Source organism: Thunnus thynnus, chromosome 19 (assembly GCF_963924715.1).
Source record: "Thunnus thynnus chromosome 19, fThuThy2.1, whole genome shotgun sequence".
In the NCBI taxonomy this organism is placed as follows: Eukaryota; Metazoa; Chordata; class Actinopteri; order Scombriformes; family Scombridae; genus Thunnus; species Thunnus thynnus.
In genome coordinates, this window is record NC_089535.1 from 9,912,695 (window position 1) to 9,936,876 (window position 24,182).

Sequence of the window (24,182 nt, forward strand, 5' to 3'; positions counted from 1 at the left end):
AATACTCAAGTTAATTACAGGTACCTCAAAATTGTACTTAAGTAAAATTATATTGTTGTGTTGTGTCACTTTTACTTAAGTGAAAGATATGAATACTTACTCATGTGGACTTTGAGAAAAACAATTAATATCACTCCATTCATCTGTATTTCTCCAATCATTGCATTTATTGCAAATTCACCACATTTCCTGTGTATTTTATCATGTTTATTTACATATTTGTATCATAACACCTCATGGTCGAGTCTCAGCCATCAGTCTGTGTTTGCCAGTCCAAGGTGAGCGAGCTTCCTGAGCTGGTGTCGTCACAGCAGTCCTCAGCATCGGAGAAGGAGGACATGTAGTGGAGACCGGTCACTCTGTGGTAGCCTTCCTGGAGCATCTGCGGGTAGGCGGTGAGCTCCATGGCCCTGCGGCCGGTCCTGCTCAGTCTCACAGTCCACATGTCAACCAGATGGGAACACATGACGCAGCCCATGGTGCATCCAAAACAGGTCAGTAGACAGATTATACAGATACTGTATATACAGTCAATATAGATGTGAGGGCACACGAGGTAGCCTCACTTTCTCATGGTCATGTGGGTACACGCTAATATACAGTATTTTGCATTTTGCAGGTGAGGACAGCAGCTAGATACGCATCACTAATACACACAACTCAGCTTTATGCAACAGAAATATATTTACATACACTGAGATTTAATATTTTGACATACATTTAATAATACAATGTATGGGTAATGTATTGTGGAATAAATTGAATGATATATATGTAAAATATTGCAAGTATTTACCATTTATTGCTGTTTCATACATTTTAAAGACATCACTACATTTTCTATATGCATATGTTGGTGTATGGTCATTATATTATACAATGCTTTCAGGTAAATAGTATATTGATTGACATGTACTGCAAAATATATGTTGAAATTAAATGTATTTCAATATATTCTTTATGTGCAGAATTATACTTTAATGTTTGTTGACATAGTACTAAATATGTGGAGAGATTAAATATATTTCAACATATTTTTAAAGTTTTTTTAAAGGGAACTCTCACACTGAAACCAACACTGAGTCCATGTGAATGCCTGTGTGAGTAAGTGTGTCCTGGGACTATGTTTATCTGGGTTTTCTTCTATAAAAGGCTTGCAGCGAATAAAAAAAAATAACACTACCAGGGTGAAGGAGGTGCAGCACAAAGTGCCACAAAAAAAAAGGAAAAAAAAAAAAAGAAGAGCGCCGCTACAGATCAAGTTCTCGCCTGTTTTCAGCATCCAAAAAACCACAGGTGTCACACCCAGCTCTGCCTGCAAGGCCCAATAAGGGTTACCGTGAGTTAAAAGGTCACAAAGTCAAAAACAGCCTGTCTCAAGGTGTTCTCCGTCTCTCAGAGCTGCCAGACGTGGCATGTAAATATTTACAGAGGTCGTTCTTTTCAAAAAAACCACTAAGAGAATGTTCACAGAAAGAGAGGGGTTGAATCAGTCTTTCCAGCTTGTTTTCTCCCAGCCCACGACACAACTCATCTGGTGACTTGCTCCACTGACGATACTGCAGCACTTTAATTTGGCTTCAGCTGGGTGCAGGATCACCACTGGGCCTGTTCATAGCTGCTTAAAAGCTGCTTAACTTTGATAAATGTGTCATGTTAGTCATCCTTCTATCCAGCTTGTTGACTGTTACCTATGATGTAAATAAATGCCTGAGGAAAGAAATGGATGGAGGTTAGTTAGTGGCAGATTAAGGAGTTAAGTTAAAGGACAAAACTCTGTCTTCTTGTGCACAATTGAAGCAAGCATCCTTTTAAACTTACAGCCAAAAAAAACTGCCTACAAGAGTGCTGTAAATGCAGGAGGAATGGGGTGAGTAGTACTCTGAGGTAAAATGAGGGAACCACTCATGCGCCCATAATTTAGGATATTAAAAATGTATATATGAACCAGGCAGTTTGCTCTGACAGCTGTAGCAACAGACAGAGATCACTTCCACGGGAGTCGCTTTAGCTAACATTACATGTGATGCTGTATAGGATGAACATCTGTGGATTGTGTGTACTTTACTCGATTAGTCGACAAAATCAAAACAATTACAGAGCTGCAGAGCAAATCAGTGCAGCGGTTTTCCTTTTCCTTTTCACATTGGTACAGATATTTCCGTTTCTAATTGTAATTAGAGATAATTTCTGTTTGTTAATACAAATCTCAACCTTCCCTCCCTCAATCTATCGCCTGACCTTCATCATGCAAAGCCGACTGCTGCACAGAGAGCCATTAGCAAAGAGTGAAAATGACAATAATGATAAGGATGGAGAGGAAAAGTGCTCTGCTGCTACTTGCCACACCCATCCTGTCCCAGTGAGTGGACACAGCAGGGGCAACCCTCTAAAAACCAGCCCTGGATTCTTACTGTATAGTGTTCTTCTGATTTAGTCTGTACAACTCCAGCTATGGATATTTAATTATTCATTAATATATGTGGTGTTTTATGAAATGCATACCGCACAGCGTCAGTATCCCAGCTTCAGCGTGTAACCTTCCTGTCAGCTATCTGTAATCGTGTCCGAGCTCTGGTGTGTGGATTATTGCTTAGAGACACACACACACACACACACACACGCAGTGCAGGAGACATGCCAATGTTTTGGTAATGTGATGTGGACGGATGCAGCAACTGCATTAGTGTGATGTGCGTGTGTGTGTGTGTGTGTATGATAGTCTATCCCCTAAAACAGTTTTTTTCCCCCTGTCTCTTACCTGAATTATGTTTGTTCTCCTCCTTCATGAATTCTCAGTATGTGCATCATATCCTCTCAGCAGCCCGGCGTGTTTTCATCTCCGTCTGCCTCTGTCTGGGTTGGGAACAGCTCAGCATACGTGCGGGACTTAAGATGACATCACAGCTGCACACTTAAAGAGTTGCTCTCTCTTTCTTAACCTATAACAGGTACACCCTCTCCTCTCTGTCTCTCATTTATACTTAACTATATTTTTTTTCAGAAGACACCAAAAGAAACAGTTTATATACCGTAGCTCATCTTTTTTATGTCCCTGTTGATCGAAGCTTTACTCTAGCAGAGATGACAACAGTGATAATGCTGTAATCAATGAAAGTATTACTATTTCATATATTATTTATCTGGATATCAATTAAGGTAATATTTTTAAAGGTGTACACCAGCAATTTAGCATTGCACCTATCAAGAATCCCATCAAGGTGGGGGACAGATTTGAAAAAGATTGGTCAAAATATATGCTACAGAAGCTGAAATGTTCTGATTTTTAACCCCAAACATGGCCCCAGGGGCCAAAATAAACCCTGTTCCTGCCTTTTTCTGTGCATGTGTGTACAATATTCTCATGGTGGACTATTATGGAGCCCCAGGTTTGCTGTGTGGTACTTCTATCAACAGAAATTAATCTAGGAGTATGTGCTATGTAAGCACAGTATCAGGTGAAATAATGAAGGTATTAAAAATTGATTTTTTAACAGGGACCCAGGGCTTCAATATTAGGTGATAAAACAAGGATTTACTGTATATGTCAGTGGATATTGTGCTTTTGTAGTGCATATATGACGCCCTTGCCACTGTCTAGGAGGCTGACTTGGTCAATTGGCTGCTAGTGATTGGTCGTCAATGTAATCTGGTTCATTTGGGGCTGCCTGGCTATAAAAACTGGCCCGTGTGGTCACTCTTTCTCTCTCTTTACAACAGCTGGTATCCACCCTGTATGACCTTATTTTGCTTTCTGCACCATGTTTTATACACACTACTGTTTGTTTGTGTTAGCATCAGTTTCAATAAATTACATTTATTTTCAGTAAACTCTGGCGTGGACTCCTTGTCACATTCCTGAGCCAGTTTGTGTTTTTGTGTCCTAAACTAACATCCAAGTAGTCAAATTAATACAAACCAAATGTGAACAAGGGAAGTTACCCTACTTGTCCTGCTTGTAATCAAGCCTCAACTGGTCCCTGGTGAGAGTCGTGCTCCAAAAACAAGCTGGATTGAACATTTCCCATTATGCAACCAATATTTTCATTAGACCATCTTTCCCCTGGTAAAAACCCACACTTTAAACTCTATGTCCCCAGTTTGTACAGAGATTTCCTAATAAAAATGTGTTATCTCCAAGCTGAGAAAAACCGTGATGACATCATTATGACATCACCAGGGTTATTTTCTCAGACTTCTTCCTTCAGGAGATAGAGCCACAGATCAAATTACACATCCATTTTCACAGGCTTAGTCGTGCTATGACTAGTAAACTGACATTTAAATGTAAATAAGAGATCCCCTTTTTTTAAAAAAAAAAAATTGAAATTTTCAATGCAAATAAGACACATGCCAATCAAAGACCAGGCAATTTTAATCATTTAACCAGTCATGAGTAATTACATCAGTTATACAGACATTAAGACATCCCATTGAATTGAGGTCAACCACAGTCCCATGTTCTCAAAACATCACCATTATCTTGACCACAACAGCCACACACCGTAAAATGAAAGGAAAAACAAGAGTCAGTGATATCCTGCTCTGCTATCTGCAGGGTGTCCCGACATTACTGATGAATTCTGTCCAACCACAGCAATGCTCATCTTTTCCAGTGAAAAATATAAATGGGAATCTCTCACGCATAGCTACGTGCTGTAACACAAGCAAACATAAACTCACAGGTGGGGATAATTAAGTAAGTAATTACCACTCGACATTTCTTAACACTGCAATATAATATGATGCACTGCCCCAGTCTGTACCGTCAGCTGTTCATTAAGTATTTGATAGCTGTCCAGTATCTCTTTGATGATAGAGCTAGAATTGCACAAAGATTTGTCTTTTTTCATTGCACTTACGCCCCCAAAAAGTATCTAAACATAGCACAAACATCCCTATAGTATTAATATTATCTCTTGAAGACACAGTCTGGACGTTCGTGAGAAGAAAAACACTGCAAAACATTTTTCTTAAGACAAATGGACAAATCAGAATCCTCTCTTAATAAAATTGATTGATTGCTCTTTGGACACAAAAACAAACAAAACAGGGAGACATAAATTACTGCAATGGTCCAAAGTCTCAACAGACATGGCTGATATTTTGACATGTCATACTGGGAAAATTACAGCCATGCCTTTAGGTGCTCCTAAACTAATAAGGATGTTTCTTCACTGACATCACTTACTGTGACACTTAAAAGTGAGTGGAGGGATCATCTCCTGCTATAACAAGTCCAACTATCTGCAGTGAAAAAATGGTCAATTAAAACATCTTGGGTACTTTTTGGGTGCTCTCTGCTTGTTGGATACGTTGCTATAGGGGAATGTTAAAGGTGGTCTTCTGATAATTACACTTACAAATATCTGAGATTGTTGAAATTGTTGCACTTTATCAGATTAAGTATGTGCCAAAAGTCTGTCTTGCGTATCCTGGAATCTCCCAGTAGTTCATGACACAAAATGATAATAGGACGTCAAGACGCTGATTGCTAATTTTTAGCTAACAGAGAAAGGTAACGCTGAAGCTAGGTAGTATTAGCTACTTTGATTCTACATTTTGAGGCTGACATTTTGAAGTTTTGTTGTTTTTTGTTTTGTTTTTTTATTGGTATGCTAACACCTTCTTCGAGGTTCAATACCACTCTCAAGTCTGTACACTAAATATCAAAGTAGCCAGCAGCTAGCTTAATTTAGCACAAAGACAGGAAATGGGGCAAAACAGCTATCCTAAAATCCACCTCTCAACACTTCTAAAGCTTACTAATTAACAAGTTATATCTCGTTTGTTTAATCGATACGAAACCTGAGTGAAAAAAGTTTAATAATGACAAGTTGTGGTTTTCATGGGGGGTTGTGTGCTGTGTTATTTCTTGCCCTAGAGCAGTAAACAAACAAGATATAACATGTGCATTAGTGAGCTTCGGTTGTGTGGTAGGTGGATTTTATTACCTTTAGACAGAACCAAGCTAGCTTTTTCCTCATTTCCAGTCTTTGTGCTAAGCTAAGCTAACCAGCTGCTGGCGTTAGCTTCATATTTACCTACGTGAGAGTGGTATCATGGTCTCATCTAACTCTCTGTTGACATAAATAAACTATCATGTATGTCATGAATTTTCAGTTGATCATACAGTGAAATACAGCATGGAGATTTAATGGTACATGGTCTAAATAGAGGGGGATGTAAACTAACTGAAGCCTGTGCACACCCACATAGATATTTTTATTTCTCCTGACTGATAAGACCTTTGCTCTGGTTAAAGGTGGGAAGAGCTACGCTAGAGCTCACCAAATACCATTTACTCATGAAAGTGATGACAGAGTACATTTTTCCACCTTAACAAAACTAAAAGTACTCTGAGGGAGATCTCAATCAAGTAGTGGCTGTGCATGCAGCTCTTATCAGGCAAATACGTGAAAACACTTGGGCAGGTGTATTGTGGGTATAAAGGGGCTTGATGGCACCGTATTCCACAGTAGGATGACTGTCTTTCAGATAATCAGTTGTTTTGTTTTGCGTGGCATCTAAAAAAAAAAAAAAACCCAAAACCAACAACAACAAAAACAGTGTTCATTCAGTCATCTAGCATTGAAAGGTTAGTTTCCTGTTGACAAAAGCTTCAAGATCTTGCTGTCACTCATTTGTATTTACTGACATATCTTGTGATTCAGCGTAATAGCTGAGTAGCAGTATTTATCTGAGTAAAACTCCTACCTCTGGAGGTTCTTCTGTGCCAATCCAATAATTAGAATAACTACTTAAATGATTATTATTGATGAACAAAATATTTAAAGACAATTTATCAACTGTTGATTGGTACATCATGTAATATGGCTCAGGAGATTTTACCAAACAGCAATAAAGTTAAATTGACTATAGATTCATTTGTTGTTTAAAGACAAGATTGTCAAATAAAACATATTTTTCATTTCATACTGTCTTATTTTTGGTTTGGTAAATGGTTTAAATTAATTGTGCTGTTCAAACATAGAAAAACACAGAAAAATAATACATATTTTTTTATTTTCCTAGGTTTGCTTTTCAAAATTGGTATTTTTTATGATAGTCATTAAATTAGACTATAGAGGGACACAGAGATACATCGTTAGTATCATGTGTTGACCAGGGGTGACTCACTCTACCACAATGCTAGGCTTCAACTGCTTAAAATATGGAGGCAAACCTCCTCTGCAGATCTGTACAATAAGAAAAGGCAAGTATTTGGTTTATCTACAATGACATAGGGGATTACTTGGTTTATTTGCTGTGCTCTAAAATGTATTAAAATAATTAAGGAAAGGATCAATATAAAGACGTCACATAAAATGTAAAGTTCCTGTTGATGTTTCAGATTGAAACTTTGTCAGTATTCGCTCAAATTATTAAAATCTAAACAGCTGACAGGGATTATTTTGTTAAAAGTCACCTCAAAAAACAAGTGATCAGACATGAAGTTAAAAAGATTCATAAACAGAATCGACTTTTGCAAAGTCTTTAGCAGGTGGCGTTATTATAAGCAAGGTGATCGACTCCACAGTGTGCAGTTACTCAAAAATGTTCTGAGCAAGTCTGCATGTTTGCTGATGTCAATGGCAGCCAGATGTCAATGTCAGGAGCTGTTTAAACTTGCACTACACACTCTTGTTTACCAGTCTAATGTGTCTGTGATGAAAAGATATTAAAGGAAGGGAGGACAGAGAAGCACAAGATCTGAATCAAGTTTTCCTGCTATCAAGCGGTGCAGATTCAACACTTCCTGCAAGCGGAGGTTTCAACAGTAAACAACTCGTAGACACATTAATGTCTTTATGAGCATATACCTCATAATGTAATATCCCTACAACAAGATTCATTTTTTTAAACGACCTGATGACCAAACATGCACGATTAAGAAATTAAGTAAGAAAATATACTCGACTAATTAAGTAGCAATCATATGGTAAATGGTTTTGTCCATGTTGTGCTGTTTGAGCCTGTTTTTTTGTGACGTTGTCAGAATATTTTTTTCCTTTTGCTAAACTGTTACGTGAAAAGGGAATTATCTCTTCCATGAGCTGTGACCAAGGCCATTTACACTCTTGTGTTTCAGAAGAATTACAAACTTACAGTGTAGGCTATTATCACAAAAGCCAGTTATTTTCTCATCATCCCCTGGTAAATTTATCGCGTTACCACACCCGATATGTAATCATCTTTGTATGTTACACTTCCTCCACGACTGCAATTATCTACTCTGTTGATATTTATACTGATTTTTCTAGATATATAGCCATATATCTATATATGTTTGCATGTTCTCAAGATAACTCTGGGATAAACTGAGCGGGAGTGACTCAATTTTACCGTAATCTTGAGCACTTTCGTTTGTTATTTTCTGTTTTAAGAAACAAACTCAGCATCTCATCCTATCAGAGAAAAGTCCTTCTAGGTCAAAAAAAGGGAGTTGCAACAGCATGCACTTTGAAGCTTTTCAAATACAAATGACCCTCAAAATGATCACTCATGCATGCTTTGTGATTTCTTATGGTTCACTGGTCCGATCATTTTACTGACTTAAACCAACAAAAGACTTCCATTCCTGAGGGCTCAGTTAGACTGTGTATTTAAGGTTGGAGGTGCAAGAGTATGATTTATGGAATATCTCTCACTTGTTGTCTGAACTTGTTGCTATGAAGCTACTAAACAGGCGAACAACAGAAAGCTTATCGATGTCTCTGGGTTGTTGCTTCCAATGAAAAAGTACAGTCCTCAAACCAAACATCATAATGCTCCCCTCCAGCGTTCTGGTCAGTGACCCCGGCAGCTGTCTGCCTGCCATAGCCAGTTTAGCAGTATGACACCTAGTCACTACAGCAGCAACTGAAACACCATTAGCTACCGAAAGCAGCTCTGGAGATGTGACACAACATCTTATTTTACACCTTAACATTGAGGACTGGAGTTATCCAATAAATAAACTACATGATATTTAAGTACCATTTCATCCTCTTGCGACAGGGCTTCAGAATAATGCGTTGCTACATTTACAAAGTGCTCACGATGAGGCTTCTTCGCCAAGGTGCAAAGTCCTCAGCTTCCTGTGAGGGCAGGAGTGGAAAGGAAATCAGAAGACCTAGGGATAATGAAAATGCAAGGTGAGATACAAGTTGAAAACAACTGAACAATCAATATGCCTTCAACTCAAACCACCTAGATTAAATTCCCTTCTGTTTAATAGCTGGAGGTGCTGTCTCCATTATTCTTGGCCACGTGTAGATATCCAGCGCTCTGCTGGCCAGAAGGAATTTATGAGCTCATGTGGTTGACGTAAGCAAAGAGGAAATATTGCATGTCTACAAGCCCCAAAAACCACGGCTTCCAGTAAGTTGTTGTGTGGAGGGATGAGAAATATAATGAGGAATTACTGTGATTAAACAACACACAAGCACTGAGAAGTGTTCCCCAATAAGTAAAGATTCTAACCTCTCTTTATCTCAAAGTGCTCTGGTCTCTGCCTCGATCTTCCTCTCGCCGTGAAGACTGTCTGGGTCAGCCGGGGCCACCGTCTGTCTCACTGCAATCTCAGGGCCCCCGCTATAAATACCCAACAAGTACTGCCATGTCTCCTCTGAGATCTGACCGTAGTCTGCACCTGAAGGCAGGCACACACATAAAAAATGTTTTTACTGACCGTCTGTTTTCTTTATTTCCACCTTTACGTCCTTTTCAGCGAGTGCAGAGGTTTACCTTGCTTGAGTTGTATGTGTCCTCCTTTCATAACACCAATTTTACTGTTGTCAATGGGACCCGGGGGCTCTGAGAAAACAAATTATAAAAAAAATTCTTGTACAGACAGGAGACAAACCACTTTTATGCACTGCTGTATTTATCTAACTCTAAAATCATACCGTTGTCTTTGCCCTTTACAAAGCTCTCCCACTCTCTGAACCACTGCATGCTGATACACAGGATGACTGTCGGAGCCTCCTCCGCCTGAAACTCTTTGTTCAGCTACAGACAAGAAAAAATTGCTCATTCGACATCCAATACAAAAGGATACACATCATCATCACACACACACACACACACACACAAACCTTTGTAGCATACAGGCTTTTACCTTGATAAAGGTGTCTATTTCTGTTTTCCTGCGTTTAGCCAGAGCTTCAATCTCCACCTGGCAGATGGCGCACATATACAGGTGGTTGACTGCAGGGCCGCCTCCAAAACTGGGAACCGAAACACCAAAATTTAACGCAAAGACACTAAAAGACAGTGAGACCGACTGACACAAAGGAATGTGAACTTGTGCATCCAAATGAAAATCCATCAATTATTGTAGAGCCACATAAGGTAAGTTTGCAGGAAGCACTGCCTTTCAATAAAATCTAAAGAGGTCAAGGAAATCTCAAAACTAATGATTCAAACACATCCTTAAACACAATCTCACAATGACACGCATCATCAGTTATGATTAAACTCATTCATTCATAGTCCATCACAGTCCTAATTGGGTACTTTCCGGCTACCAATTTTTAGTAGCATTCACAACATAGTTGTAAAAAGCAGCGAACCAGATTTTATAGGTTCATTGTGAAAGCCTTCTTGAATTCAAGCTGCACTGATTGATTTGTTTTTTGGTCACTTGGGGGCAGCTGAACAAGCTCTAAACACAACACTGACAAATTATCACCTTATAAAGTTTTTAGGGCGAACATGTTAGCAAAGAGTTGTCTATTTACACAACAAGCAGCCATGGCATTCATAGCAACATTAGCATTCGTTTGGAGTTATGTTTCAACCACTTGCTGAATTTAAGTCCAACATTGACTCTCATTTTGGATCCGTTTTGGTCCTCCAGCTACTGAGGGAAATATCTGGCTAGCAGCTAGCACACAGTGGGTTTATAAGAGTTTTTCTGTTGATGGGAGCTACTCGCTGTGGCTAAAAAGGGGGATGATAAGAGCAATGAGACTGAAAAAAAACAGTAAAGCTGCGGACTGTGAAACCAAAACAAAGAGCTCAAAGATGCTAAAACAGGGGAAGTCGGAGCTGGGTGCAAAATTCTCTGTGGGTTTGTCACTATGTGTGACTTGTTTACATTACAAATAACCAGTTCCTCTTATTTGTTATCATAAAATATTGATTCATGCAGCTAACAGATGATGAACTAGAACAGATTTAGTTGCTGTCTGCTCTCAGCAGACTGTATTAGTATGACTGCAAACTTATTCTTAGCTTGGACTGCCATCAGCACTGATTCACACACAACACTGTTCATTGTTTTATGTTCACACAACACCTTAATCAAATACAGCAGGAGGGATAGCAGAGCCAACAAAAAATCCCCATATCAGCCAACTTGTAATTACGAAAAGGAGGTTGACGTGACTGGTTTTCCACATCAACCAGAATACTTGAACACTACACCAATGGTTTCCTAGTAAGTAATAGAAAGTGAATAATAGACACAGACTCCTTGGTGTGTGGTCCCAGTACCTTTCCAGTATGCTATCCCAATCTTCACTGTCTCTCTTTATTTTAAACCATTAAATAAAGGCAATAAAGACAAAAGTAAAATCTTAAATTACATATCTAATACAGTATGCATACAAATATTATTGTGTTGATAAGAATGTGCTGAACTCCGTTTGGTTTTGAGTTTTCTTTTGACCTCTCAAAATTAAAACACTCCAGTGCACCATGTTTTATTCACCAAATGTTTTCAGCTATCTTGTCTTCATGAGGTTGGTGTCTTTCCTTTGACCTGTACAATATATATTGAAGTGCACCACTGTTATTTACTGAAATGGTAGCATGTTGTATATTCACCTGTTGTAAAGGTACTCCCACACATTCTGGGGAACTATCACGACCAGGTCGTCTATGTACTGGTACTTGTTAGGAGGAATCCCTGGACAGAGATAAAATATGTTAAGAGTTAAAGTGGGAATCATCACCTTTTCTGGCCAATACTGGAGACCAGTGAGAATTCTAAGAGCAATAGCATTGTTCTCCTCCCACACAAAATCCCCAACAGCTTTGCGTTTTTTGGTACGAAGAACAATATTTATTAGTCTCAAGAGCTGCAATATGAATGCATTGTTTTAAAAGCCTGAAATTGAGTATCATGTGGCCTTCATCATCATCATCATTAAAGGAGCACTCTTTAGCATTGCACTTCCATAAAGTTGAGGGACTCACAAGAAACAGTTTTTTTAAAAAGAACGGTCACAAGTGAACAAGCAGAGGCCGAAATCTTCTGACCCTTAGTCTCTAATAAGGACTGAGCTACAAAAATACTGGATGTTGCACTTCCTATAACAGTCTAACATACTTCCTCAACAGTCTCTAAAAAAGACTTGACCTTTATGTGTAAAATCAGTGGAGTTCCGCTTTAAGGATTGTGAAAGTGAGTTTTCTCTGTGTGATAAGAGAGGATTTGTTCCTCAAAAATGTACTAGATTAAGATTTTTAACAAAAAAAAAGACACACCTCCATGCTGGCAAAGAAATGTATGGTTGCTGATGGGGCCTGGTTCAGCAAAGGTGTTAAACTTGTTGAGCCACTCTCTGGAGATGTAAAACTGCAGCAGGCTGGGCTCCTTCATATTGGCCAGAGCCACCACCTTCTGTCTCTCTCTCACCGATTCCTCACTGCTCTTCCTGCACGAGTCCAGGAAAAATACAGTCAGTATACATGACTTATTTTTAATAAATCTGATCTAAATAGATTCAGTGTAAATGTTCCCATGCGTACCTATAGAACAACACATATGCTTCTGCATTCTGCACCACTGTCTCATGGACTTCTGTGACATACTGGTCATCAAATTCATACCACTGGCCATTGATCACATTCTGGCAGTAAGCTATGTAGTGTCCACCTGCAAGAACCAAGAGGAGGGTGAGAGAAGAGAACATTAGGGGGAAAGGGTTATATTAAGTTGAATAACCCACATAGAGAAAATCTGATAGATATAGAGCATACATGTTTGCTCAATCTCTAAGATATGTTAATCATTAAGGAAATAACATTTGAAATGTTGAAAAACATCAAATCAAGTTAACTCGTACTTCCTGCTGTTCCATGGTGACAAATGACCGATAGCAGGTCGTAAGTGGTGACCTGGGATGGACTATCTTTAGCCAGGAAAGGTCGCATGTCGAGGCCCTCCAATGGGAAGGATACGTGGCTACTAATCTTGAACGAATACATGACCTCGTGCCGGAAACGTTTCAGGTGAATGCACAGAATCTGCACAAGAAACACTTTCTGTAGCAAACCACAAATAAAACTGAGCTTGTTATCTAAATCTAGCGATAAATAGGTCAGATAAAGAAAAATGTTGTACCTCTGGAAGTCTAAGTACTTTGCAATATTTGACACCATTTCTCAACCTGTAAAAAAAAAAAAAATACTGTGTGAATAGATAAAATTTGTTTTTAGCATTTGACTTATAAAACTATTCATTAAAGAGGAGAACGTTTCCACTTCTAATGAGTGTCCACCTGGATTTACTATACATACTCACTTTTTACATCTCTCACAGCTGTACATGTTGTCTCCTGGGAAAAGAATGAACATAAATGTATATTCTGATAATTTTTTGATCTAAATTTCACCATATAAAATCTATGTTGCTGAGTATTACAGTAGAAAAGCACGGTATAGTATTGTTTACCTTTAAGTTCATCTGCAGCAAAGAAGGCAGCAAGACAGTCCTCTAGGGTTACCATGGGCCCCCAAAACCAAGTGGGGATACACGAGACTACGAACCTGTTCAGAGGCATAATACAAACAGAAAGTAATCATTAAAACCATAAACAGCCACAGGGTCTCCTTGACCTGTATCCTTACACTGGTCATCCTGACAAAATAACCTTCATGTGGGTCAGTGACTTGAAACCATTGAAAGAATGAAAGTTGTCCAATGACCGCAAAAGCAATTCTGCCTGGAGCGCTACTAGCTCCTGATAGGGTCTTTCATGGCAGTAAGTACAAAAGGGGATTTTTCAGACACAGAACAATGTTGTATAGTTATAACATTTCATCAGTTTCTTCACTGTGGACTTTACCACACTACTCACTTCCTCATAAAGAGTCTTTGTGACAACCAATCATTTTTTCAATCATCTGAAACTCCACTTACGCCTGCATTCACTGATTCATTGGCCACTTTGAGTGAACACTGAAATATTATCACTTTGTACAGTTGTGAACTTGCAAATAGTGGCTTATTAACACATCCAGCAGTTACAGAGCAGGTTAGTATTAATACTTTTAGCTCTGATTGATCTCCACCAATTCCTGAAGTAAATAACTTGCTCTTTAGCTGCTGAATGCTCCACTATGTTCACCAGCTAGTTACTAAATCTGTCTGTCTTCCATTTGGCGCTAGGCAGGTAGCTTACAGTAGATTATATCAGAGCTTTTTAACTGAAAACGACAACAAAGTTGATGAGAGCAGGGAGAGCGAACCAAAACCTGCCAGAGAACAAAAAGAAAATAAATAAAAGACTCTATAAAGCTTTGAAAAGCTGACAGGAAATGCAGAGTCGGCTGATAACTCTCTGTGGGACAGTCGCTGCAACATTTTTCTCATGCAAAGTCATTTTATCAAGTATTATTTACAGCAGCTTTAAAGTTTAACATGGGCATTAAAGACCATGTAGATAAACAGCCTATATTGCCCAAGAGCTGAGGAAATACAGCACTGACACAGCTTCTTGAAATGAGACAATGTTTTTTTTTGTTGACTACTTGCTGAGATTGTCAAGGGTTACACATTTTGCAGAAAAAACGTAACCTTGCAGATTACTTCACACAGTAGGCTGAATTATGTTTCTGCATTGGGGTGTTGTATGGAGGATCGATAAACCTTAAGTCAATATCTATGTACTATACACTCCTCTTCTGCAACACTGTCTCACCAAAATGAGGCATCAGGGCTGTTGTGACCACAGTGCTTTTGAAACATGGGCAATGCTGGAAGATGATCAAAGGGCATGCCAAGGCCTGTCTCTGCATCTCTTTCCTAATAGTTAAGATGATAAATGCAGCTATGAACAAATGCACTTGGCAAAGGAAGTGATTCTACCTTTATGTCTAACAAACAGCATCCGGCCCTCTTCTATCAAAGAGGTCAACTAATATAAAATGAGGAGTATCTCAGCAAAGGCAGGGCTTTGCTGACCACAACTACACTTGCTTCTCCAGTGTTAAAAACCCTCTACAGCCCTTAAAAATGCATCATCACTCCTGTTGGGTCATCTGATGGCTCAGCACTGACATCTTGTCCTGGAAAACTTCAAAGCCATCCTCAATCTGCATAATCTGTCCAACCTATCAGTCCTGGACTGATTCCCTTGTGTCCTGAAGGCCCTCTCACTAAATGAACCACACACAAAGTTTTTTTTAAGCTTTGAAGCACAAAAGATGACACATGAGGGAACTCCTGAAATCTGTCGGGACCACAGTCTAAACAGGAGTCTTCATCATTGTATCGTGAAGGTCTGGTACACAACAACAACAACAAGCTGTAATAAGATTATCATATACTGAAAAGAGCACAATAAATCATTGAATCAGCCCTAGCATCTCTACGCTTCCTGTGACTAACGAAGTGTAAGCATGTGTCATGTTGTTCCCCAGAAGGTTATCTGATAATTTTTTTCAGTTGCCAACTTCAAGAGAAGTTCAAAAACAAGACAAAAAAGGACCCATATATTGCCTTGAAAGATCTTGCACAGGCCTGATACCTAAGTGCCCTCACCTGCATCATCCATGGCAGCTTCTGGAACTCTAATTATGGCCTCTAAATCAGCAGACTTAACTGGAGCAACAATTCTTGAAAGCCCCATTGTGTTTGATTTTTATGTTTAGCTAATCTCTACTTACATCAAAACATAAATTCAATGAACAACAAGAAACATGTTAGCGTCAATCATATCAATTACATCAGGGTGCGACTAGATTCAATTGTTTTTATTTCCGCTGACTTCCTCCTCGTCTCTTGACTGTTAAATGTCACACACTGACCGGCGTATGGAGTCCATGATGTAGGATATCCAGCCCTGCGAGCCATAAGTGTCTGGACACACGCCAGTCTTGACTGGCAGGTTCTGATGGATGGAGGAGTGGAGTTTTGCCAAGTCCTCTTTACCGGGAATAGGTAGGGACAAGTCTTGAAAGGTTTCCACTGTAGTAGAGACCTGTGAATAAGAGCAGGACTTTATACATACTGTTATACAGTGGTGCAAGAACTACCTATCTAAACAAATTAGTGTTTCACAGATGAGTGATTTCGGATAAATAAATCATTTAACATCTGTTTTCAAAAATAATAAACATATGTGTAAGATACAAATAAAATATAAATCAAATAATCTCAGGAAATTAAAGTTTAAAATGTAAATAATAAGTTCTAGTTGTTCTAATCATGTAAAATACTATTTATAATATTGAAATGACAATAACACAGGTCGTACTTTAATCAAAATACTACTTAGAGAAAAAAAACCATTATTATTTATCAGGTCATTATACTGTGGTTTCTGACTATGTAAGTAGCTTCCCCTGGTGTTTAAACATGTGAAGCACAGCTCACCCTGTCGCAGGTTAAACACTGGACCAGACTGAGAATAGAGCCGTCAAAGATGTCTGAGATCACGCTGCGATAGTGAGACTGTTTCTTCTTCCTGGAAGTGAGCAGCAGCTGAGCTGGAAGACAGAGCCAAGAGGATTTTTAGAGGACAAACAAAGGATTGTTGAAGCTGAAGTTTGACTTTCTGTAAACACTGTAAGCATCAATACTGTGTGAAGAAGGAGAGGGAGAAGGGAAAAGCAAAGAAAAGAATGTCTGTGTAGATTGTAACAGACAAATACTGTGGTAGACAGGAGACTTTAAGCCTCAATTCACCATTTACAACATTGCCAAACATGTAAATTGTCTTAAAGGCGACATATCATGCACATTTCCTGGTCTATATTTATATTCTGGAGCTCTAATGGCATATCTTTGCATGATTTGCATTTCAAAAAACTCTGTCTTGGCCAACTTCTGGCGGTTCAAGAGGCTAAAAAAACCAAAAGAACATTTCTGATATTTTTCAAATCTGGCAACACATTGCAACAATGCTCTGCTGACCTGAAAAACTGCATACCTAAAATTGAAAAAGAGGCCTGCTGTATACGCAAAACTTTAGAAACACTCACTGAACAGGGGGCGGTGTGCAGAACATCACCTGTAGTGAGACTGCAAAATTCAAAAAAAAAAAATCCTTGACACCTTAACTCATATGACTTAAACAAATGTCTCATGGTCGCCAATGTACCCTTAACATATCTTACATCACGTCACTGGTGCAAATGTACATATCCAAGACAAAAGTTTATCTATCAAACCCCTTATGATTCCACACCTTTCTTGAAGGAATACGCGGGTCCTGCGGAGCGGAGCGGGCTGGAACGAGGAGGACTGGAGGACAGTTTCGGATGCAGCTCCTGAAGGGTTCTCACGGGACTGCAGTGAGTGGACTGCGGCTGGGTCATTGACGCTTCATTGTCTGGTTCTGGAAAAAGAGATATGTCATATGAAATTTAACATTTTAGAGACAACTTTTGTTGAAATATAACATCCTCATAAAGATCCTGGTTTTCAAAAATCAAATCATGAAATATTAGAGTGGCTATCCACAGTTTGTAAATCATCAGACAAAGTCCTTCCATAATCCCGCTGATCTTGTGATTACCTGAGATGTGGCTGCCATCGCCTTGCCCTTGCTCTGTATTAGATGGCTGGTTGTTCTCTTGGCTTTGGACTTCAGTATTTGGAGTTGATGTGCATTCTTCTTCCACCGCTCTCTCAGGAACCCCTTCCGCGGCCGCTGTATCCACATCAGCGTCCTCATCCATCTCTTGTGATCCTCCGCGGAGAGGTGAGCCAGACACCCTTCTCTCCTTCAGCCTCTCCTTCTCAGAGATCACCCCGGCGGGATTGACGCCCACGATCCCCCCCGCCTGTGACCTGACTCCATCACACTCATCCTGCACAAGCAGCTCACCGTCCCCCGCGCCTCCTACGTCCCCCCGGTCGCTGCTGGAGCCAGAGTCACAGGATAGGAATTCATCCTCAGACGGGGAGCGCTCTCCCTCTCCTCTCTCCTCCCCATCACTTCCCTCTCCGCTCATGCTGCACTCTGTCAGAGGCTCCTTGAGCTCCTCGTGTAATTGGTCCATCAAACAGCGCAGGAACTCCTGGGTGTCCTGTTGCAAAGTACAATTACAGTAATTAAACACATGAAGTCAAAAGAAGGATAAATATGGCTTTTTATACAGAGACAGTGGGTAACAAATAAATATAAACTCGACCATTTCAAAACAGGAAGATGGAAGGAGAAATGTGGGAGTAATTGTGTATGTCTTGTCTGTATTGGTAAGAAGTCATACAAGAAGAACATATACACTAATCATATCCACAACAGACAGGCAAAACTCTTTACTACTTGAAAACTTTTAACACTTGTCCCTCACAATCACAATCAAACAAAAATAGACACTTTCAATAAGACATGCAGGCCTCAGTCAAATATGTTAACATTTCTACACTGGATTGCAAAGACAGCTCAGTGTCTTACACAGAATCAGAACATCTAAAATCAAATTAAACTCACATCAAACAAAGGTTTGATTTGAGTTGTTTACTTGTTTGTGATAATTCAGTTTGGGGGATTTTTGTCTTACTTCCTTGGAATCAGATAAAGTCATAGATGCATTGATATGTTGAGATATGAGCTTGGCTCAAGTACCGGATGTCTGTCGGATCAAGTCACAGGTCCTGCTTGATATGATTGTTGGTCTTCATGCTAAGCTAAGCTATCAACCTGCTGGCTGGAGCTTCATATTTGGCGCACAGACATGAGAGTGGTATTGATCTTCTAAACTAACTCTTGACAAGGAAAGAGCACATTTCCAAGAAGTGTCAAAATATTCCATTAAGAAATACACTCTCAAACTAGGGTTGGCTGGACTAAATACGCACTGAAGTATAGAGCAACTTAACACCATGTTTTAGTGTAAACATGCCCCCTTGACAAATTTGAAAAATGTATTCCATTGTCACCAAAGAAATTAGATTATATCAATCTTCTGATACAGTTCCTCTACGCAGGTCTCTACAGAGAAACAAAGCATTTACAGTATAACTTTTTCTGTCTCTGGGGAAGAAAAGTAGAAAATTCACCACAAACTGTACAATACGAGCAAATGAATAACTCAAGTCAAACCTATTGGTTGTTAAGAACGAATGTAGTTAGCAAAAATAAATGTAATTTTAGGGAATATATGAGATAGTACACAAGGGGTTACAGTTTAAAAACATAGGACAAGACTGTGTCAGGCTGTTGAGTGATGCCAGGTGTAGTTACCTGCTGGGTGCTTGCCCCTACCTGCTGAGCGTAACCACGAAACATGGGGTTTACTAGTTTGATGCCATGTGACAGACTGGTAGGGACAACATAGCTGGGTCTGGGAGGGAAGAAGCCATGTGAGGCGATATAAGAGAGTTAGTTTAATATACTGGAAATGATTCTTTAGTACATAATAGTCTCATCTTTATAGAAAACATATAGTTGCATTCTGTCACTTCAAAACGGTTAAATGCTGTTTTATGTAACCACAATGTGTTTACTACCGTTTTTTATGCCAGAGTTCTGAGATGAGTTTCTGGTAACTCTTACAGAGAGCCGGCTTCTTATCAGTGCGAACCAATCCACTGCAGTCCAGGAAGAACTGAGTGAGGGGAGGACTGTTGAGGGAATACATCAACACAGCTGTTTTAAAAAGGCAAACACATATGTCACACATCCCCCAGTAATTGGACAAATGCGATGAAAGGAAGTGACCTCACCAGTTAGACAGGGCTTGAAGTGCTGCGTTCATGTAGCAGGAATTTCCAATATTTTTCATTCCCGTCAAGCCTACAACAACAACAACAACAGGAGAAGCAGAGAACTGTAAAGATTTTGTATTCCCAAGAGTGTTGAAATTAAGCTGTGTTTAGATATAACGTTTTTAGAACAGGTCACAATGAGAGAACACCTCAGAGGGTTTATTATCACTGCTAGTCTGAATTAAAAGAAACAGGGCTGTTAACTATTCTGGGCTACAGAGCAATTATATCTCTTAAATATGGCAACTACAACCTACTGCCACGATAATCCAAAAATGACCAGATTTAAAGGTTTTTCTCTGTTTTTAATATTTAAGATATAGACCTAATTCAAGCACTTCACCTCAATTTAGAAAAAAAATGAGTTAACAATTCCAGAGTGCACATTTTTTTAAGCTTACTGATGTACCACAAAGCAACAGTATGTGTCCACTTCTTACTGAGGCTTCAGGTTTTCTGTCCTATTAATAATTTAACAGTCACAAATGAGTCTGATTTGAGGAGCTTCACGTGTTCTGTTGTTTAGGAGAAGAAATGTTAAAAGTGGAGATAGTGTACCTCTTGGTTTAAGCTCATCTTCCTCCGACTCTGAACCTTCTTCTTCTGCCACAGCAATTGGCACTGCTTTAAGTGGATGACCTACTGGCTGAGGCGTTGCTTCCTAGAAAAATGATTTACAGATACTATAAATAAGAAGGTGAGTAAGAAACAGGTTGTGAAATAGCATCAGAAGTGTAGTTTTCTTCTATTTTAAGCCATCAAGCAGGAAAAGGACAGAAAATAATAAGGAGAGCTGGCCGTGTTGGAGATAAGTGGTACCTGCTCTGTGGCTTTGCAGTGGTGGGGCGCAGCAGGAACAGGCACCAGGGCGGGCCTCTGCTCCAGAAACACCTCCCGCTCACACACATAACACCAGATCCTGAATGTTGTCAAGTTCACCGTCAGGTTGTGCTTTTTAGCCTAAAGGAGACACACAGAGTAATTCAACAAACTCTGATTTAGAACAGTTACTTTGACATTTTACTTCTCATATGGTACACTGATGAGAAGAAGAGCAAATGCTGGCAGGTATGTTAAGTGTGAGAGGGTTTTACCTGTGCATGCAGGGTGCTGTGATCAGAGTAGGACTCTCCACAACCAACATATGGGCAGTCATTCTACAGAGCAGAAACACAGTCATACTGAAGAAATAACAAGATACAATATCTATCTGCTTATCTGGTGTACATTAAGTGTCTTAACCTATAAATAAATTTCATGCTAGACTGTCAAATGTCATTCCGAATATAAAATAATAACTTTAATTTCACATATTGTGTGCTTGTTTACGTGCCTGAGTTTTTTAGCTCTTGCATTTATAATTACATTTATGTCCCACATCATCATTAATTATTGAGCATTCACCTGACCTTATTTCAAATGATTTACAATTAGTGCAGTGGCAGTTGTAGTGGCAGTAGTCTTCGTTTATGTGACATTTAGGTGCCTTAGCTAAACCAGCAATTACATTTTAAAAGAAAAAAAAATCAAAACATTTAAAACAGGATTCGAGTCACGGTCTCACCTGCAGACAGGCCCAGAGGTTAGGGCCCCCTGCTCCGCATGATTGGCAAGTTCCCTGCAACAGGAGGGAGAAAACATGAATAGGATAGAATAGAAAGGAAAAGAGTGTCATGTTATCTATGCACACACATTTTGGCTCAATGCTTGGAGGCTTTACACTAAAAAAAGACAGCATATCAGAGCTTCCAGCACATATTCCAGCTCATGTTGCTCCCTTTACATTAAGGACTGGTGGACCAAAGGTTGCTTCATCAAACATACAACAACCTTAGCGGATGTTTTGGGCTGACATTTGTCTTACTTACACTGGTAACCATGCATGGCACACGCAGTCAATAACCTGGTCTGGGCATCTTTGACATTGTGCAGAACGTTTATAGTAAATGGATGACAACCCACCTTGGATTTCTGTAGAAGGTCCTCTTTGGTTACCTCTCCTATGGTGTCCAGGTGGGGACAAATGTCTTGTTCAGTCATAGCTACTCACTTTCTTCGGGGGGACGTCTGCTAATGTGACAGGACGGTAGAAACAACACTGTAGTATTTCAGAGGACAAGCTGTTGTAGCTAACGTTAGCTTTATCATCTCCACACGAAGACTCCGACATGAAAATCGCATGTACCTCGTCTCTAAAAGATAGCTCAGACATGAGTCAAATATTAATGGTATTGTTCAGGCCATCTTTTCACAGTAACATCCAAATCTACCCATAGTATCTGACAGCTCTGCAAATTGAAAGGCCTTACCAACGAAAGCTCAGAAAACATCTGCTAGCTGCAGCGATGACAACAGCTGTTTTGAATCACATGTGTTTACTAACAAAAGCAGCTGACACGATGATAATTGCTATTTTTTCATTCCTCTTATAAACAATCCATACTGGATGCGAGACACCGAGGAGACGAGCCGAGCGACGCGATACCAGAGCCAACCATCCCCACACCAAACAACTCCCCCTCCCATCCACGGCACGGTACGGCACGTCGCAGGGCTGGAGGAGGTAACACGGCAACGTCAGATATTATGTTGATATGCGATTAAAATACTTTTTCCCAATTAGTTAGTGTACGTATCGTTTGCTACGTATACTTGAATCATTCTACGGGTAATTGTTAACTATTATTCTATTAGTCAGGTAATTATATAGATTATTATTTACAATATAGAATATTTCTGTTCAATAGTAGTAAGAACCCTGTTTACGGAAGTGACGTAATGTTGTACGTCCGTTAAATGGGTCCGCTGTGGAAGGACAGTTGCGAAAAAAAGTGTGCGAAATAGATAAGGAACCAGATATCTACAGTACTTAACATTGACAGGCTGTTTCAACCTCTACATGTTCACTCAAAGGAATAATTGGACAATTTTGGGAAAATACGCTTATTCACTTCCTTGTCGATAGTTTATACGAGGAGATCAGACACGTAATGTTACAATTTGTAACGTACACTTAACGGCTAACGTACCTTAGCATAGCAAAGACTGGACACATGGGAAAAAACAGCTACCGCAGTTTACAAAAATCCGCCTACCAGCAGCCCTAAAGCTCACTAGCTAACACGTAACGCTAGTGTCTTGTTTGTTTCATCCGTAGCGTTACATAAATCGCGGTGTAAAAAACACAATTTGCTGTTTTATGAAGCTAAACTAACTGCCACGCTGTTTCTAGATAAGGACTAGTTGCCAGGCAACCAGCGGACACCCCAGGAAGTTATGAGTCATAGCCAAGAAATATATATATACAATAACTTTAGCCAGAAAACAGAAAAATTTTTTTTTTTTTAGTAAGTTCTTATATTATCCATGTATTACCCGTATCTATATACTGTCCAAATATCTACATTTGAATTGAATTTCATGACAACTGGACAACTCCATCTACTTTGGAAGATCATGAGATATAATCAAAAGCCCCAGAACAGCCACTGAGTAGACCAAGAAACAAGAGATTCAAGAGGTTTTATTGTCACATGCACAGCAGAAAGCAACACTGAGGGCAGAGAAATTTGGCTTCTGCAAACTCTTCCAATTAGAGTAGTAAAATGAGAGAGAAGAGGAAGACAAGAGAGAGACGAATTGAAACATATACAAATAAACATTATATTGCACATTGGTGCACAGGTGCAGTAAGTGTACATAAGTGGTAAATAGATAAATAATTGTAAATAAACAGACCTTTAAGTGCATTGGTATTTATACTTCTATTTATATTCTGGGGGGGTTTTTTTGCACACACATAGTCTTTATCAAGTCAACATGCAAGCACATAGTCCACCCCCACTACACAGAGTCTTCATAAATTACTATCCCCCTCTTTTTTACAGTTATGTTTGTGTTTATGTTCATTTTATGTTTAATGTTTATTGCTTTTTTCTGTTGACATTGGACCACGTTGTACCTGCTACTTGGCAAATAATTCTGATTCTGATTCTGAAAGTATAGGTTATCAGTTTTTCAAGTCCATCTAGAAACAACAGTCAGATGCCCATATGAACACCGAGGGAGGTTTTCCCCACTGTAATCACTCCTCCTCTTCATACTGACTGTTAAAATATCCCCTTCAGATGTGATTTCAATGTAAGCAATAAGGGCCAAAATCCACAGTGTGTCCACACAGTTGTTTTGTTCAAATATGCTTTTAAAAGTTTATCTGAAGTTTATATGAGGATTCAGCAGTCAGAGTTAG

The 24,182-nt window shown here is 39.3% G+C and overlaps 1 protein-coding gene across 5 annotated transcripts; it reads right to left on the minus strand.

Moving 5' to 3' along the window:
• Positions 1 to 4,357: 4,357 nt before the first annotated feature.
• Positions 4,358 to 23,259, minus strand: usp20 (ubiquitin specific peptidase 20). 5 transcript variants are annotated; one of them, XM_067573607.1, is made up of 25 exons: positions 22,963 to 23,259; positions 21,896 to 22,000; positions 21,498 to 21,551; positions 21,028 to 21,090; positions 20,753 to 20,893; positions 20,492 to 20,594; positions 19,892 to 19,961; positions 19,676 to 19,789; positions 19,410 to 19,509; positions 17,736 to 18,249; positions 17,406 to 17,555; positions 16,592 to 16,704; positions 16,024 to 16,196; positions 13,667 to 13,761; positions 13,517 to 13,550; positions 13,337 to 13,382; positions 13,059 to 13,239; positions 12,742 to 12,868; positions 12,478 to 12,647; positions 11,815 to 11,896; positions 10,103 to 10,211; positions 9,891 to 9,993; positions 9,730 to 9,798; positions 9,466 to 9,634; positions 4,358 to 9,115 (listed from the first exon to the last, which is right to left on the minus strand). In XM_067573607.1, exons 2-24 carry the CDS (start codon positions 21,971 to 21,973, stop codon positions 9,477 to 9,479), a joined length of 2,847 nt encoding a protein of 948 aa, XP_067429708.1. In that variant the 5' UTR covers positions 21,974 to 22,000; positions 22,963 to 23,259; the 3' UTR covers positions 4,358 to 9,115; positions 9,466 to 9,476. The 5 variants fall into 5 exon arrangements, with proteins under 5 accessions (XP_067429708.1, XP_067429710.1, XP_067429709.1 ...); XM_067573609.1 differs by having other exon boundaries at positions 21,896 to 22,003; XM_067573608.1 differs by lacking the exon at positions 22,963 to 23,259 and adding an exon at positions 22,243 to 22,685.
• Positions 23,260 to 24,182: the final 923 nt, after the last annotated feature.

Excerpts from the sequence above, each read along its gene's own strand:
- usp20 (XM_067573607.1), bottom strand. The coding sequence starts at position 21,973 with ATGACTGAACAAGACATTTGTCCCCACCTGGACACCATAGGAGAGGTA. Across the intron at positions 13,240-13,336 it reads AAGTACTTAGACTTCCAGAG|ATTCTGTGCATTCACCTGAA; the intron begins GTACAACATTTT and ends TTTCTTGTGCAG. Across the intron at positions 9,635-9,729 it reads ACACATACAACTCAAGCAAG|GTGCAGACTACGGTCAGATC; the intron begins GTAAACCTCTGC and ends GCCTGCCTTCAG.